General features: G+C 53.1%; 1 protein-coding gene across 1 annotated transcript in view; it reads left to right on the forward strand.

Moving 5' to 3' along the window:
- The first annotated feature begins 10,294 nt into the window (after window positions 1-10,294).
- RTN4R (reticulon 4 receptor) overlaps window positions 10,295-17,378 on the forward strand; it is a 73,887-nt gene continuing 66,803 nt past the window's right edge. The window contains exon 1 of the mRNA XM_061465711.1: window positions 10,295-10,906. Within this exon, the coding sequence (XP_061321695.1) occupies window positions 10,885-10,906 (22 nt within the window). The 5' untranslated portion in view covers window positions 10,295-10,884. The remainder of the gene's footprint in view (window positions 10,907-17,378) is intronic.

The following is a 17,378-nucleotide window of genomic DNA, read 5'->3' on the forward strand; positions in this document are numbered from 1 at the left end:
GAAGGGCCGGTGGGATGGGATTCGGCCTGATTTCAGAAGACTTTCCTGTGCTGCTGGAGCTCATCTTCCCTCTCCAGCGACATGCAGGCTGCAGGGCTGTTATTTCAGGGATACTTCAGAAGTGTGGTTAGCAAAGCTCTGATATTCACAGCAGCTCCTCGGGAGCACCACAGACAGGCACCTCCCACCCACTCCCCTGAGAACACATCCAGATATTTGCAAGCTACATCTGAAATGCTTTGAAACAGTTTTCTGAGTGAATTCTGGCAAATCTGTTCATGGTCTTCCTCAGCCTGAAGCTTTTTTGTGCTATTTAGGAGAACAGTACCACACACATACAGGGAGATGCCCTTCAGAGATGGGCTTTAGCACACAACTTCAGTCATCTGAATGGTTCACAGACCCTCTGGAGCCTGAGGGGCAGACCAGCCCCAGTCCAGACACTGAAGGTCCTTCCACAGCCAGGCAGTGGTGCAAGAACTTCCAGCCTGCAGTTCTGAAGTGCACATGACTGATAGCCTTTCTCCACAGGGCATCTGTTAGACCAGATCAGAGATGTTTGCCATGAAAATAGCCATGGAAGATAGAGGAGTATTTACATGAGGCTTTCCCCTGCTGCTTTGGTGGGAGCTCAGAGAGGGTTAGTGTAGGCAAAACAATCAACAAGACACGCAGACCAACTGCTGGGGGACCTGATCAGTCCTGTGGACCTGCCTTCTTCCAGTTTCTATGTGATCAAGTGCACAAGAAGAGCCAAAGCTGGATGGGGTGCAGACTCACAGGGGGTCTTTCACTGGTGCAATTGTTCTCCTTGGCTGCTTGCATAAGTAAGGGGCTCCTGCACTGCTCCCTGAGCATCACTCCTGCTCGCGGTCAGAGATGCAGCTCCGGTCATGGACAGCCTCAGGACTGTGGTTTCCCTGCTCCACACTTATTCACAGGAAAAGCTCCTTCAGCCATGCCCATCGTGCCTCAGATGCCTAGGACAGAAGCAGATCTTTCACATTGCCTTCTGCCTCCAGCCTGTCTATCACTGCTTCAGCTTGTGTCCAAGCCAAAGCTGCAGTGCTGAGCACATACAGCAGAAGTGGTTATTTCCAGCATACTGTGGGCAAAGCCCTGGCCCTGCAGGTACCACTCATGAAGAAAAGAAGCCAAAGTGACAGTTCCTGCAGCACGGAAATGCTCAGGGCTGCTTTGCCTGGCACCTGAGGCAGCCTTGTGCCCTGTGGCCGGTGGCTGCACCTGATGCCCCCAGCATCCTGGTAACTGGTACCTGGAACCCCTTCCGCTCCGGGAAGTCCTAATGCAATTCCTGCTCTCACCACGTAGATGGCGTTGAGCTTTGCTCTGCTGTTTGCTGTGTACCAGCGTGCGTAGCAGCACACCCGTGTGTGCGTGGGTTTGCACTGCCAAGCACACATGCATACATATATATATATAATTTCAAATGTTATGCTTTGGTAGTGATCGATTATCAGTGACTTGAAGGGTTTGTCTCTGTTTCATGCTCAGCTCCGTGGCGCTTCAGATCCACTTCACCACTGTCACCCAGGATCATCTCCGGCTTCACATCTCTCCTTTGTACTGCCTAATAAGGGGACTGTCATTTGTACCTGCTTGAGATAAGTGCAGTGATGTCCCTTGCCTTTGTGCTACTCAGGTTATGTGCCTGCACTGATGCTCTCTCGCTTCCTCTGGGGCAGCATGGTCGGATCACCAGCACCCTGCCAGGCTGGATTTTCTCTGCCAGCTCCCCCAAGGTCTGGCCTGCTGTTTCCTTGAAACTTGTCCTGTACTTTACTTTGAATGCAGCAGGGAGTCAGAATTACGCCCACTGTTCCCTTCTATTCTTGGCCCTGCGCTTCCCTCACCTCCCAACCAAAATCTGTTCGCCTTCTGAAAATGGCTTATATTTTCTGACTGTGAGAAAGCATCTCTCCCACGGGGGTTGTGGTGCCATTGGCTGTCACACTTCAGAGCTGAGCAGCCTTGGGCAGGGCTCTGCCCCCTTCCCCTCCTGACCCCTCTCTCCAGCCATGCTCAAGTGGGTCATCTGCCTGGTGGCAGCGGGTTTTGTGGCTCCTCCAATCACTGTTTGTTGCATTTATTGCTTTCTTTGTGCCAGCATTGCTAAATTTACTGGAGTTGTCACTAGGAACTATTGGTGTGTCCATCTCTCTCTCCTTTAATGCCTCTGCTTGCTGGGTGAGGCGGAACATGCTGCTTGTCCCCTTTCCAAACAACGTCTCTGTCGAATCAACAAGAACAGATTATTCATCTGCTGCAGGAGGCTAATTGCAAACAATCACAAACCAAAATATTATTGCATTGCAAAGTAATGGACAGTGCTGTCTCTGGAACATATGGCACCGAGTTCAAACAGGGCCTGGTCTGAGCACAGCCCTTGTGCAAGCATTCTTCCGCTTGCTTAGGGGGTATTCATCTAATGGGGCATCTTCCTCAGCAAGGCAGCAGCAGAGAGCTGTTAGTGACAGTCCAAGGAGAGCACCTACAATGCCAGAGCAGGGTGAGGTGTTTCTAGGTAAAGCAAGAGGCCCCATGCTCACATTATGGCATAGCTGCAGCGGCTGCACCAACTCTCCTGAGATTCTGAACCTCTGCCTGTAGCATGGGAAATTGTGAGGTGCTCTCTGGAGTGATCCTTAGACAAGGGGTACAAACACCAGCACCCACGAATCAAGGCATAGGGGAACATCATGGAGACAAGTGTGGACACCCTTCAGTTCAGAAATGCTGTGATAGGTTTTGAAGGAGCTGAGGTTTCTGAGTCTTGTTCTCACAGCATCCTCCAGCATCCATGGCTGGACATTACCTCTTATGGTGTACTGTGACATGTATCCTTGATAAGCAGCTAGCATGGCATGAGTGTCCCTGTCTTCACCTGGACAAGAACTGATCAACACAGCCTTGAGGAGTCCTAGATTTATAGGAGATGGGAACAGGAGACATGGGGCTCACAGTTTTCACTGCTGCTGCTATGTACATAAATCAAGCAGCTGGTTTCCAGCCAGCCAAATTTTCATTGAGAAGAACTGATTTCATGGGACACTGAGTCTTCCCACAGAGAAGCGTTATGTTTACCTCCAGCCTTCTGTCTTTTCCTGAACACCACTTTCTTTAGGAATATATGTGGGCATTTCATTTTTACGGGGACGCACTATGAGAGCAGGCTTTTAGTCATCTCTTCACTGAAACAGGAAAGGATGGATGACCGTGCAGCCACCAGGTCAGTGCAGTTCACGAGGCCCAACCGTCTTCTAAGCTCAGGCCACCATGTCTCTGGCAGTATTGTTTGCCAAAATGCTCTTCCATGAGCTCCTTTCACCACTTCCCAGTTTCCTTCTGGGAATCAGGTTCCCAAATGTTCCCCTGCCTTTTGTCAATAGAGCAAAGCCTCGACAGTGATGTTTGTCAAGTCTTAAGAGCTGGTTGAAAAATCATTTCCTTTGGGTTAGTTCTGAAAGCTGACATTGCCTTTGTAAAACCTCAGTAGTTTCAGCACTGATCTTCCTGAGAAATCACTGTGGTCCAGAGCCACAGCATTTCTGAAGCTGGGCTGTAAGACAGGCAGCTCCAAAAGGCCAAACACTGCCATATGGGGAGATCATAGTAGTTTGGGGCAAAATGGATAAAGGCCAAATCCACCAGGTTTGAGCTCACTTCATTACTGTACTTCCCCTATAGAACATGTAAGACAGAAAATGAGGTCTGAAAACAGTGCACTCATTCTCTCCAGGCAATGTCTGCAGTCATGTTTAATCTAAAACCTTCTTGTATTGTGAACAATACAATGTTCCTCCAGTCTTCTGCCCCACTTGGCATGATGATGGATGGAAAATTCTGCTCTGAACTTTGCACTTCCACATCCCAGCTCGATGTTCCCACACTGTGCTCTCAGGAGCACATGGAGAACTCTGTTAAATTCTAATAAAAGAAGACAATAGTGCCTCATACCTCTCTGTGAAGCACCTGAATGCACTCCAATCCAACCTACTGTTTCATATGCTGAGTATGGAAGATGTGTGACTGCACCAGTTTTTAGAAAGCAAAAGCAACAGACTGTGGCATCTGGAGATCCATAGGCACCAACACTTACAATGACAAAACTACCTAAACCTGGTCTGTCCCAGATGAAGGTCTTGCATAGGAGGACCCATAAACAGCTCAAGTCACTTCAGAGGGAACAATCTCTGTAATGACTGAACAATCAGTGCCATATCCCAGCTTCCTATCTTGCACCTTCCTCCAGCTCCATATGTTTCTCTTTAGCATGTATAGTTTTTCTGCTCTTTAGCCAGTTTCTGATGCATCAAGCCATGCCAAGTCCTAAACTCTTCAGCAAGAGTGCATGGGCATGGGATGCTGAATCCCCCACATTGTTCAAACACAGCCTGCTCATAGTCTCCATTGCCTGGACAGTCTGCCTGAGATCAGTGGTGTTTGTCCAGGCTCAAGCTATTCCTAGGGAACTCATTCCTCTTAAGGGCCAATTTCTTCTAAGACTAAGGATTTCCAAAGGATGGCTGGGCACAGTTCCTGGTTCATCACACAGGTGGGCTCCAGCATCTAGCACACATGCCCTTATTCAGGAATGCCATCCCATGATGTGGCACATCTGTATGTCCCACTGGTTTGGCCCAGCTTTAAGTTACAGTTTGCCTTCAGCCTGCCCTGCTCCCTAACCCTAACCCTATCTCTTTGGTATGCGCTCTCCTTTCCCCTCCATGCCCACTGCTCCATCCCCTCCCTTCCTACCTCTATTCTGGTTCCTGCTCCAGAGTGGTTCCCTTTCCCCCATTTCTCTCTGATGATGACAGCAGGGAAAGGGTCTCATTTTCAGCCTGGAATAGCCTTACCTTCACCTTCTCTGGACAACCCGGTTCATGTTTGTTAGCAAACCCACATCAGCTGGGAGGGATAAACACTGGCCAGGTAGTGACAGGACACCATCTGCCTCACCAACGTTGTGCCTGCCCCAAAACACAGCACTGCTTAAGGTATAGGAGCATCCCTGGAAATCTCTGCAGGTGCTGGAGGTTTGCAAGTGAAGACATGAGCGAGGAGAGTAATCTGAGATGAATAATTTATTTTGGTGAATTTTCCTTCCCTCTGTTTACAGATTGTCTGGGAGCAGATTGCTGCTTTCGCACCTCAATTCATTATTGGAAACTATTTGCAGATAGTTCCCAGTCTGCAACTCATTTGCTAACTCTGTTGGGAGTGCTGCAGCTCTGAACTCAGAGCTGTTTTCATTGGTCATGTGGTACTGCCATGCTCTCCTTCCTCCAGGAAATAGATGTGACGTTTAGAATCAGGCTGTAAAGGATGGTGCTCCAACTCACCAATGAAGTGTTCATTCCCTGCCATTGTTCTACAGTAGCCCTTCTGCATGTCCCTACAACCGCCCCTGCCAGGACATTCGTCAGCATTGAGAGGAGTCAGCCTAAAAAAATAGAATCAAGAGTTTCCCTGTCTTTAACTGGAAAACCAACCAACTCCAAACCAACCAGGATGAACCAGGTCTCAGTAACACAAGAGAAACAATGCACAGCAATATCCATCCAGGATTGGCACCATCATGGTGGAGACACTGTCAGCTTGAAGGAAAACAAAAAGCCCACAGCATAGAATCATAGAGTCACAGAGTGGTTTGGGTTGGAAGGGATCTTGAAGCTCCTCCAGCTCCAACTCCAACCCCTTCCACTAGAGCAGCTTGCTCCAAGCCCCTGTGTCCAACCTGGCCTTGAACACTGCCAGGGATGGGGCAGCCACAGCTTCTCTGGGCACCCTGTGCCAGCGCCTCAGCACCCTCACAGGGAAGAGCTTCTGCCTCAGAGCTCATCTCAATCTCCCTTCTGTGGATGAGAGATGCCAGGGAGCAGCAGTACAGAAATGGAAAGGCCATGGTTCTTTTCTTCTCCTCCTGACAAGGTCGCTGGGTGGGCCTGTGGAACACAGAGCTATGCCAGCTCAACCCAGCCTCATTCAATCTGCAGTTCACACACCAGAACGCACAGGGGTCAGGGGGACCCTGGTTCCGGTCCATAGAGAAGCAAGTTTTACCTTTGGTCCACACTTGGACTTTCGCTGCCCTTCTCCCCACTTCCCTTGGTTCCCTCTGCACATGCTGATGAAAATCCCCTACCCTCATAAGGTCCATGCAGTCACAAATCCTACCCATCGTTTGGAAGGAAAAAACACCCTGCCCAGAAATCAGGGCCTAGTCTACTGCCTGAGCTGCTAATAGGGCCACTCGGGATGTGGAGCCATTCTCAGCAGAGCCCACAAGCACCCAGATCCACCATGGAGGATCCTCCTTCAAATCAAGAATCTGGCCAAGAAGTCACTAAAGAAACTTCTTAGGGCTTTGTGCTTCCCTCTCTTCAAAGTCCATTTAGCATCTTTGACTCTTTACAGTTGCTTCACAGTCAGTGCAGAGAGAACTCAGGGCGGCTTCAAGCCGTGCACAAGCTCTCATCCAGCCAAGTCCCACTCAGGCTTGAAACTGAGCAGCTTTCTGCAAGAGATACCTAAACAAATCTGTGGCCCTTCCTGCATGGCCCTATGATGCTCAGAATGATTCTTGGCGCATCCCAATCTCAGCAGCAGTGCCAGGACCAGGTGGGAACCTTTTACTGTGTGACGAGAGGCGATTGATGTGTCAGGCTGAAGCGAGTGCTGAGATGATTTACAGGAACAACTTGTCCAAGCCGACCCTATTGCTCAGGCAGAAGAGGCCTGAATCTGAGAGAAATCACGAAGCAAAAGCTATAAGGCTCGTAATTTACCTTCCAGGGAGAGGCAGCACCCATGGGGAATCACTGGCTCTGTAGGGGGTGGATGCACTGACAGAGGAGAAGCTTTTCTCACTCTGCCTTGTCCATCCGGGCACTGCAAGGCTGTGGTGCAGCTTTTCACAGCAATAAGAGCAAAACAACAGATATTCGGTGCCATTGATATGGCAATGAGCTGAGACAGTTGCAGAGATAGTGGTGTGTCCGCCATAGTGGGTAGATGGTTCAAGACAGACAAAGCTCACACCAGGACCCAGGACTCAGTATGTCTCTGGCATGACAGAGACTATAGGAGTGGCCAGCCATGCTTCAGTCTCCTGGCTACAGGAGTGCCCTGTTTGCTCATACAGCCATGGGAGGTGTTCTGGTACCCAGGACCCTCTTTTCAGTGCGGTATCCTGATGCAGGAAAGAAATGAGACCTGACATGTAACCTGGGATTGATCTTACATCTGTGTGCATGTATATATACATATATACATGTGTGTGATTTGCAGGACCTTGCAGTTGGCAATGTCCTGTACCCTAGCTGGGGCAATCCCCAGTACAGACACAGGCTGGGTGGAGATGGGACGGAGCAGCCCTGAGGAGAGGGCCTTGGGGTGCTGGGTGAGGAAGAGCTCCCCATGACCCAGCGTCAGTGAGTGCTTGAGCCCAGAACCCCCCCGTGTGCTGGTCTGCACCCCCAGAGCATGAGCAGCAGCTCAGGGAGGGGATCCTGCCCCTCTGCTGTGCTCTAGGGAGACCCCCCTGCAGCCCTGATCTAGCTCTGGGGCAGCAGCACAAGAGGGACGTGGAGCTGTTGGAGTGAGTGCAGAGGAGGCCATGGAGCTGCTGTGAGGGCTGGAGCAGCTCTGCTCTGGAGCCAGGCTGAGAGAGCTGGGCTGGTTATTGGCAACACTTTACATGGCCTCTCTGCTTCTCCACATTCAACTCTCTCTTCCACCTTCTTCTCAGCACCCTTGGACCCAGAAATGTGCCCCAAACACATTAGAGCCACTCTACCCACAAATGTAGGTTAAAGAGAGCAAACGAACAGCTGACACTTTACAAACAAGAGTCCCATTGTAAAGGAAGAGAATTGATCTAAGTGTGATTAAGCATTAGGTAAAGACGAACATGTAATTATCCAGTCAAAGCAAGGTGTCTCCTGATCTTGGTGAATGCTGGCTGCTTTCCCAGCTGCAAATGAGCTACACAGAATTACTTGCACTGTAACTCCAAGCTACCCCAGTTTCCCCAGACCTCCTACTTGGGAGACGCCTTCTCCTCTTTCCTGTCCTCGTGTGACAATGCTCAGACACAGTGGAAAATGGAAAGTGAAAACACCCACCATGCAGGCACAGGGGGAGAGCCAGTGTCCTCTACCTGGTAACCCGAACTGGCAGGAGGACACCCGTCCTACTGTGGTGCCATGTGCTTTGCATGCCAAGGTCACAGCCACTGTGTTGCTTCAGTGGTGACCTGTGTCTGATGTATTGTTTCTTAAACCATCCCAAAGTGGTACAGGAATCCACAAGAAAAGCCAGTCCCAGCCCTCTCCAGATGTGCTCTCTCCTTTTCAAGATTAACCTTTCAGAAATGTCAGCCCAACAGGCACACGCAGACACTGCCTTCCTGCTAGAACCTCTCATTTTCAGCCTTATTAACTCCTTCAGTGACCATGTTCACCTTCCAGCTCTCTCCCAGACAATTCCAGCTCCAGGGTCCTTTTATCTGCAGCAATTTTGATGCTCTGCACATAGGTGATCTCCCTCCTGATGCACCACGTACGATAGCAAAGTCAGAGGGCACTACTGAAGCACAAGTGCTTGAAGGCGTGTTTAAAAGTGAGCAGCAGCATATTCTTAATCTGTGGTAGCTGGATTGTCACTGCAGAAATAGGGCAGGAGCATCCTGTTCCCCAGAAGATGTTCACAAATCAACAAGGCGGCATGCTGCCAGCAGATTGCATGGGAACACTTCTTGTCTTGTCAGGCCTCACCCTTCCTTTACCCCTGACAGAATGGTTTGGGTTGGAAAGAACCTTATGATCATCCAATCCCAACCCCCTGCCATGGGCAGGGACATCTCACACTAAACCATGGCACCCAAGACTCCGTCCAACCTGGCCTTGAACACTGCCAGGGATGGGGCAGCCACAGCTTCTCTGGGCACCCTGTGCCAGCGCCTCAGCACCCTCACAGGGAAGAGCTTCTGCCTAAGAGCTCATCTCAGTCTCCCCTCTGGCAGGTTAAAGCCATTCCCCTTGGCCTGTCCCTACATCCCTTGTCCCAAGCCCCTCTCCAGCTTTCCTGCAGCCCCTTTAGGCACTGGAGCTGCTCTCAGGGCTCCCCTTCAGGAGCCTTCTCCAGGCTGAACACTACAATCATCTATGGAAACAAAAACACAAGGAAGGTCTAAGTGGACATTGGAGCCAGATGTAGTCTACCAAGGCTTTAATTATGAAAACAGCCTCAGCTGTCCACAGGTGCCAAGGAGGCTTCCAGATATCTTCTAGATATCTTTTGCTGACATTTTATTGGATATCCACAATCAAAGTATAAGAGCAGACCAGGGGAAAGGCACAGGGTGCCCAGAGAAATTGTGGCTGCCCCATCCCTGGCAGTGCTCAAGGCCAGGTTGGGCACAGGGGCTTGGAGCAAGCTGCTCTAGTGGAAGGTGTCCAGGCCCATGGCAGGGGTTGGAGCTGGATGAGCCTTAAGATCTCTTCCAACCCAAACCAATCTGGGGTTCTAAGATTCCATGTACAGCTTTCCCTGGCACCATCCTTCCTCCCTCCTTTCCCCACCGAGGAAATGAGTTCATTTAATAAAAATCTCATTCTGCCTCCCAGGACAACTGCAGATGGAGCCGCCTATGCATTGAGCACTTGTCCGCTCCAGGGCAGGGAAGGAGGGAAGCTGCAGGGGGGCTGAGGAGGATGAGAAAGCCAGCTTTACCCTGCCTCATCCACGACCAGTATAAGCCTCATGCTTTTGGGGTAAACTGAGGTAAGCTGTTATCCTTCCCATACACCGGAGAGTGACCCCAAAGAGCAGGGTGGGACCTGGTGAGAGGGCTCCGACATGCCACAGGAAGACCTCTCACTCCCGGACCCTACCAAAGGGCCTGTCTGTGCCAGGCTCCTCCCGGGAACGCAGCGGCTCCGCGCCAGCAGAAGCAAAACGGGAGGGGGGGGGGGGGGTAGGGATGAGGCCCTGCCGGGGGTCTCCAGCCGCCTCCCAGGGGACCACAACGTAGGGGGGGAAACACCCGCTGACCCTCTAGCACCCTGCGGCTGCTGCATCCCCGGCACCGCCCGGGCCTGGCATCCCAGCGCCAGGCTCGGCTGCGGCGGGGAACGGGCCGGGCCGATGCCCGCAGCATCCCGGGCTTCCCTTTCCGCATCTTCCTTTAGGTGGCACCTCTCCTCCAGGAATGAGCCCCGGCGCCGCCCGGCCCCTGCCAGCCCTGCCCGGGCCGCTGCCGCGCACCGCGGGGGCTCCGCCGAGGACCCGCCGCTGCCGTCGGAGCGTCCCCTGCGCGCTCCGTGTGCCCCGGCGCGGCCCCTCCCTCCCTCCCGCCATCCCGTGCCCGTCTCCCCCGTCCTCCCTCTCACTCCTCCAGCCAGTAAATCCGATCTAGGCTGATTCCTCTCACGTCAAACCACATGATCCCATAAAACATTCATCGCCTCTCCATCCCCGCGCCCCGCTTCGCTCGCTCGCTCGCTTCCCGGGATACAGTGCAGCGGGCTCCGCGCTCCCCGCCGCCGGCTCTTTCCTGCGGCAGCCCCGGCCCCGTGCGTGCGGCGGGCGGGAGGGAGGAAGGACGGACGGAGGGAGGAGGCAGGCAGGGAGGCAGGGAGGGGGAGCCTCGCCTGGATGCTGACTCCAGCTCGGGGGCTGCTCATTCCCCCGATGAGCGAGGCCGCCGGCACAGGGACACCCCGACCCCCAGCCCCGAGCGCTGCCGCTCCGCGCTCGGGCTGAAGTTTTCGCACGAGGATCTGCCCCGCTCCCGCAAGGATTGTACCGCCGCCGCTCGACTTTGCGCCTCCAGACGTGCCTTCCCCGACCCCTAAGATGAAGAGGGCGATAGCTGAAGGTAGGTGCGTCCCCGCGTCCCCCACACCCACCCCCCGCCGGGGCCCCCCGGGGGGCGGCAGGGGCAGGGCGGCCCCATCCCCAACTTCGCGCTGTGCCCGGAACTTCCCCCGCTGCAACTTTATTTGTATTTTGCTCTCTTTATCTCTGTTTTTCCCCGCGGGGTCGGCGGGAGCGGCCCGGTCCCACCGCGGGGGAGAGGGGCCGGACCCCCGGGGGCCGGGCCGGGCCGACGGTGGGGCGCGGTGGGGAGCGGGAGATCCGCGCCTGCAGGAGCGGAGGAGAGGCGAGGCCGGAGCAGGTGCGAGCACCACGGTGCTTCCCGACACTGCGCGACGCGGCTCCATCCGCCGAGCGAGGCAGCGGGATGGATGGAGAGCAGCGGGCTGAGCCCCCGCCAGCGGGTCAACCGCCCCCCGCCTCGGATCGGCCTTGGGGCGCCCGGGCCAAGTTGGTACCGCTGGGGGAAGCGGCACCGCCTGTTCTCCAGCCCGCACCCCGCGTGGGCTCGGAGCTGCTGCCCCGGCTCCGCTCCCCGGGCCCGGCCGCCAGCGGGAGCCTCCGACCGGGGAAGTTCGCTGAGGCTCCTCCGGGAGGGAGGGCGATTACCGGGGTGCGGCGGGGCCGCTCCTCTCTCCCGTCTGCCCGGTGCGGGGTCCTTTAGCCAGTGGCTGGGAAGAGCGGGGGTGCCGCGGAAGACCCCCCGTGAGCTCGCCCCGGTGGAGCAGAGGCACAGAGCATGCGGCAGGGCAGGGTCCTGTGGCTGAAAATAGCCCTTTTTCCACCTGCTCTGGCATCCCTGGCGATGGTCTGTGCTTCCCAGCCCCCGGTGTGGAGGGATGGGGCTGCGGCTGCTGTCGGAGCCGCCCCGACGTGCGGCTCCGGGTGGAACCCGAAATAAAGACCCGCACTCGAAGGAGCACACGCTCTCACGCTGCAGGTTCAGACCACTCGGAGAAGCGTGTGCCACCACCCGGCTGTGGTGGCTGGAAACCCAGCCCACGGATTGCAATTTTAAGCTGGAGGGATCAGCCCAGTGCAGGAGCCCTGCGTCCGTCCAGGCTGCTGGTTAAGGCAGTGTTGGGCACGCAGAGCCTCCTCCCGTGTGTGCCATCTCCAGCTTGCTTCCTGTTCCCATCAGTGACACAAATAGTCTATTTATTCCTTTCTGTTTTGGAGGGCACTCTGGCCGATTTATTTGTGGTGATCAAAGGACATCTTCAAGCCTTGACCCAAATGACACACCGTCTCCTTTAGAGTTTGCATCGGTTTTAAACCTGAAACGGCCAATATATGCCTGTTTGGAAAACAGCCTGGGAGCAGGTTGCAGTGATTGTTTCTTCCACCGGCCCTTGAGAGAGATACTGATGTTTGCTATGTGCTGTTCTGTAGCCTGGTACACGGGTTACCTGGTGATGTGAACCCCACGGTTGTGTGCCAAGGCAGTGGTGTGGCTTGTTTGTGTACAGATGCTGTGGGGTGGCTGTGGGCTGTGTGGAGTGGTACCCAGGTGATGGTGTGGTACAGGGATGTGGGGTGGCCTCTCCCCCATCCTGCTGCAGCACTTCCTCTACACTGTAACACTCCCCGCTGCTACCAGCATAATGTGAAACAACGCAGAGATAATGAAATATAAAAGCTGTGTTACAACAGCTTTATTTATAGAACAGGCTTCGAGGGGTTTGGGTTGGGTTTTTTCCCCTGCAGTTTATGAACTGCTCCCGTGAGAGGCTGGGCAGCCTGGATTGCTGCTAGTTGCGACTGTAAAGTCCGTATGAACCTTGGGAGACGATGTTTAGATGAATGCCCATCTTACTGTATGTGGACTACATTTCCCACCGCGGGCTGCCAGGATACTTCAAGTCTAAGCCAGAAATAGCCACCAGGGGCAGTTTGGCAGCAGAGCTTTTGCCTGTTCTCAGCACTTGCTGCCTTATTAACACAATTTATTTCTATCGAAAGAGGCCTTTCCATACTTATTGTCTTATAAAATATATTTAAAACCAAAATCCAAACACAAGCTATGTTTGACAGGTCGGTGCTGTGAGAACCTGCATCAACTGCAGACACTAATTCACTGCTGTGAGAGCAACAATTTGAGAAAAAAACCACGATTCATCAGCTATTTTATATTTCTGTATAATGTTCACTTTGTGTCAAGGAGCTGCAGCATTTCCTGAGCTTGGTGTCCCGCCTCCCCCCGTTCCCCCTCAGGCAGCACATCCCTCAGCCCCTGTGGGACCATCAGAGGGGCGGTTTGGAGCAGGTTTCTAAAGAGAAATAGGGCAGAAAGGCGGAGGTGCCGCTGCAGCGCCCCGGAGCTGCGTCCGTGCGGGTGCCGCTGCGGCCCTGCTGCCGCTGCGATGCTCTCCCCGCGACGAGCGCCAGACAAAGCTCGCTCGGGAGATGAGAAGCGGTGGGGAAGGAGCCGCTGCTCTGCCGGCGGCTGTGGCCGGGGCAGCGGGAGCCGGTGCCGCTCTCCGCCAGCGCGGGGAGCTCGGCGGCCCTGCCTCGGCGAGCCCGGTCCTTCATTAATCGCCTCCCTCCGTGTTCAGGTGCTTTGGGCTTCACCTGAGTGAAACCCACCCGGGAGCCTCCTGCTGCTCGTAAGCGTGGAGGCACCAGTGGTGGGAAGGAGCAAGGGGATGAACTGCAACCCAGCTGAGGTGTTCCCTCCGCTTTTGACTGCTACCTGCCCTGCTCAGGGGGCTTGGAAGGAGAGGGCAAGGGAATGCTTGTCTGTCACTCAACCCGGTGGCTCACCGTGGAGTTGGAAGCTGGCACAGAGGATGTGGGGGCCCACAACTCACATGATAACTTGATGAGTCGGTGACAACCAGCGTGCCTTGTGCCTGTGTCGTCTTCTTCTGACGCTGATGAGGACTTTGGCCATTAAACCCTCCAGAGGAATAAGCAAAATTGCAAAATCCAGCAGCACTTTTGTGAATTTTCCACCTTCGTTGGCTCGGAAGCAGCGAGGGAGACTATCAGATGGGGGCAGGGAAGGGGAAGGATACTCCACAGGCCAGCTCTCAGGCTTACTGCTATGCACACTGCCGGCACGGTGATACTGGCTGTGGGGAGCTGCTGCCTGGCCTGGAAAGTGCAGTGCCTTCCCTTCCCTCCTGCAGAGCCTTGAGGGAGAGGGAAGATCAGTTGAGCCAGAGCCTTAGCATAAAGCGGGACAAAGAAGACTGTGAATCTCTGAGCTCTAGTCTCTGCTCTGAGCCTGCGAATGGCTGTGCCAGTTGCTCACACAGCCCGGCCCCGCGTGTATATCCTCTTGGAGGGGCTGAAGCTGTGCGGTCCCAGAGCAGGATTCACCTTGCGCATCCAGCCGCAGGCAGAAGAAAGGAATCAGTCTAATTAGGTGTGCATTCTCTTCCCCTTGGATTTGCAATGCTTTCTGCTGCTGTCACCTTCATTAAGATATATCTCTGAGTGCCAAGTTCCTCTTTCGATGTTCTTAGATTTTTTTCTTCATGCAGGAGGCATGCACGCAGTGGAATAGGAATATCCTGTACCACTGCAACGAGGCCTTGTAAGAGGCAGCATTATAGTAGGGTGCCTGCAAGGGCTGGGAGTTGTACTAGGGCTTCTCCCTCCTGCCCATGCAGAAAGCTTGGTGCTGTGTCCTAGAGCCAGATGGATCTCTCTGGAATTTGTGAGTAATGGGGTTTCAGGCTCCCCCATCCCAGACACACACAGAGGTGTGGGAGGGAGGAGCAAGGCTTGTGATCTACAAAGCCCAGCCCCTCCTCCCCTTTCATGCTTGTGGTTGCAACTCCTGGAGTTTTCCAGGGACTGAGAGAAAAGGAGAGAATTGTACTGAAAATTCATGATCAGCTGAAAAAAGCAAAGTGTGGATCCTTGCTTGTTTGCATGGAGATGCCAAAGCAATTCACACAGACTTTGTTAAAATGTGCAATTCGCCTCAGCCTGCACTGGTGTCTTTTTGTGGCCACTGAGACACGCAGCAGCATGAGTGTTGGGTGGCTGATATCTGTGATGGTGGTGGTGAGGGATGACAGGTAGATGCAGAGCAGACTGGCAAAGTGAGCGATAACCTTCTATGGGGTGTGTGCAACATGTGTGGAAAGGCTCTGTGTAACACAGAACACATCTGCATGTGTTGCACAGACCCTGTCCATGTTTACTTGGCTTTTAGAGAGCTCCTGGGAGCCAGGGCTTCAGGAGTCTCGTCTCAGCCCTGCTTCTGACTTCTCTGTACCCTTGACCAGGTCAACGAGCCTTTCTGTGATTTAGTTTCAGCATTTCCAGCTCTAACACAGGAGAGTGATGCTGAGCTATCTCCCAGGGGATCCAGAATACACTTTTAAAGGTCAGTCCAGAGCTAAAACGTGGAGGTCTGTGCAATTACAGATCACTCCTTGAGCAGTGACACAGTGCCAGGTGACAAGACCGATGATATTCCCCTTAGGGGTGTTGCTGCATCACCAGCAGGTTTGTCTCTGGTCTGGCCTTGCCTTCCTCACGTTTGCATTGTAGCTTGGAGCTGATTAATAGCACCAGCAGATTTTACAGTATTTACCGTCCCTCTCAAGTCTCTGCTCCTGGAATTGGGGGATTAGAAAAGTACTTTGATTTTTTTGTAGCTTTCCTGGTTGTCAAGAAAAGCTGAAGCATTACAGAAGCATGTGCAAAACACTGGGGAAGCTGGAAGCAAGAAACTATTCCAGTGCTGTGGGGTTTAGTACAGTTTCTTGGTAGCTCAGCAGTGTGAAGCATCAGCCTGATGACTCACAAGTAGCAGGCTGCAACCCTTCTTCCTCAGCCATCCAGCAGTGTCAGGGTCCAGGGTTAGAGCCAGGCAAAGCAGGGCTTAGAGCATGTTTTGCTGTCATAAAACGTAGGATAGTTTGGAAGAGACACCTGGAGGTATCTAGTCAACCTCCTGCTCAAAGCACAGCTCATCTCAAAGCTAGATCAGGTTGCTCAGGGGCTGTCAAGGATGGATGACATCTCCAAGGGTGGAGATATCTTCTCTGCCTTAGCTCAGACTTCTTGGCCTGTCTGGCCAAGGCTGCTCAAGCCCTTTGTCACCTGGCCTGGGTCAAGACCATGAGTGGCCCATGTTCCTTTGGCAAGGTTGGGATACCTCTTGTTCATCACCAGGCTTGGCAGTGGTGGAGCAGGCATGATGGTGCACATAGTGCCTGGAGAGTTGCTTTGGACAAGGGCCTGTAGGGACAGGCCAAGGGGAATGGCTTGAACCTGCCAGAGGGGAGACTGAGATGAGCTCTTAGGCAGAAGCTCTTCCCTGGGAGGGTGCTGAGGCACTGGCACAGGGTGCCCAGAGAAGCTGTGGCTGCCCCATCCCTGGCAGTGTTCAAGGCCAGGTTGGACACAGGGGCTTGGAGCAAGCTGCTCTAGTGGAAGGTGTCCCTGCCTGCAGCAGGGGTTGGAGCTGGAGGAGCTTTAAGGTCCCTTCCAACACAAACCATTCTGTGGTTCATGTTCACCCTGGCGTCCACCATAGCTCTCAGGCCATTGGCAGCACACTGCTGCTCACAGCCTGCAAGCTGGTACTGATGCATGGGGTTATTCTGCTTCAGGTGCAGAACCTCATCCACTTCTTCTACCAAGTGAGTACTTCATACTTTTCCTCTTTCACTCATTCAAAACTCTTGGATATTCAAGAAAATAAATGCTTACCTGCATGTAAAGTTTATTATACAGAAGTGTTATTTAGGAGTGGGTCAGAAACACTTGAAAAACCTCAGGGTTTCCACTCTCCACTTGGCTTCTCCAAAGCTGAATGGTTGCTCCCCGTTCCCTGTGCTACTGCCCAAGTTCCAGTCCAGACAGCTGAGGAGAAGCTACTCCTTGACATGGGTTGTGTTCTTCCTTCCACCATCAACATCCTTGTGTGATCAAAGTCCTTTCTCCAAACGATACTTGTTTTGCTGTTTAGTTCCTGCAGCTGGCTGAGAATAACTTTATTGTCTTGCATTTCTGTACTTTATCCAAGGAGGTTTCCATGAAGGTCTGGAGAGTCTTTATTGTCAGCTATGCTTTGATCCCCATCCCCAGCTGCAATTCCACATGGACATGAAAAAGGTCCAGAGAAAGCAAATCAAGTACAGCAGCAGAGTGAGGTTCACTGCCTGCATGGGGGTTTCCAGCCCATCACAGCTTTGCTCCATCTCGTGGGAGTTTGACATATTCCCTCAGATGGCTCTTTGAATCTTGTTGCCTTTTTAACAGTTGTGCTTTCTTTCATCTCCCTGTGTTGTACCTTCTGCTGCAAACAAAGGAGTGTTTGCATTCAAATTTGATGCTTCCCTTTCTTCCCTGAGTGCATGGGATAATTATAGTGCCATACATGGACTTGTACTAATTGATTAGTTATTAGTGATGATTACAATTGACATGATAATTTAGGAAGAAGAGGCACTTCTGTGGTGGGAGCAATGCTCTAGGATAACCATTCAGAATAGGTTGCTCATGTG

The sequence above is a fragment of the Pezoporus flaviventris genome, unplaced genomic scaffold (assembly GCF_033815535.1).
Source record: "Pezoporus flaviventris isolate CSIRO_AGI_PZ_B2104156 unplaced genomic scaffold, CSIRO_AGI_Pfla_v1 ptg000041l, whole genome shotgun sequence".
Classification (NCBI taxonomy): Eukaryota; Metazoa; Chordata; class Aves; order Psittaciformes; family Psittacidae; genus Pezoporus; species Pezoporus flaviventris.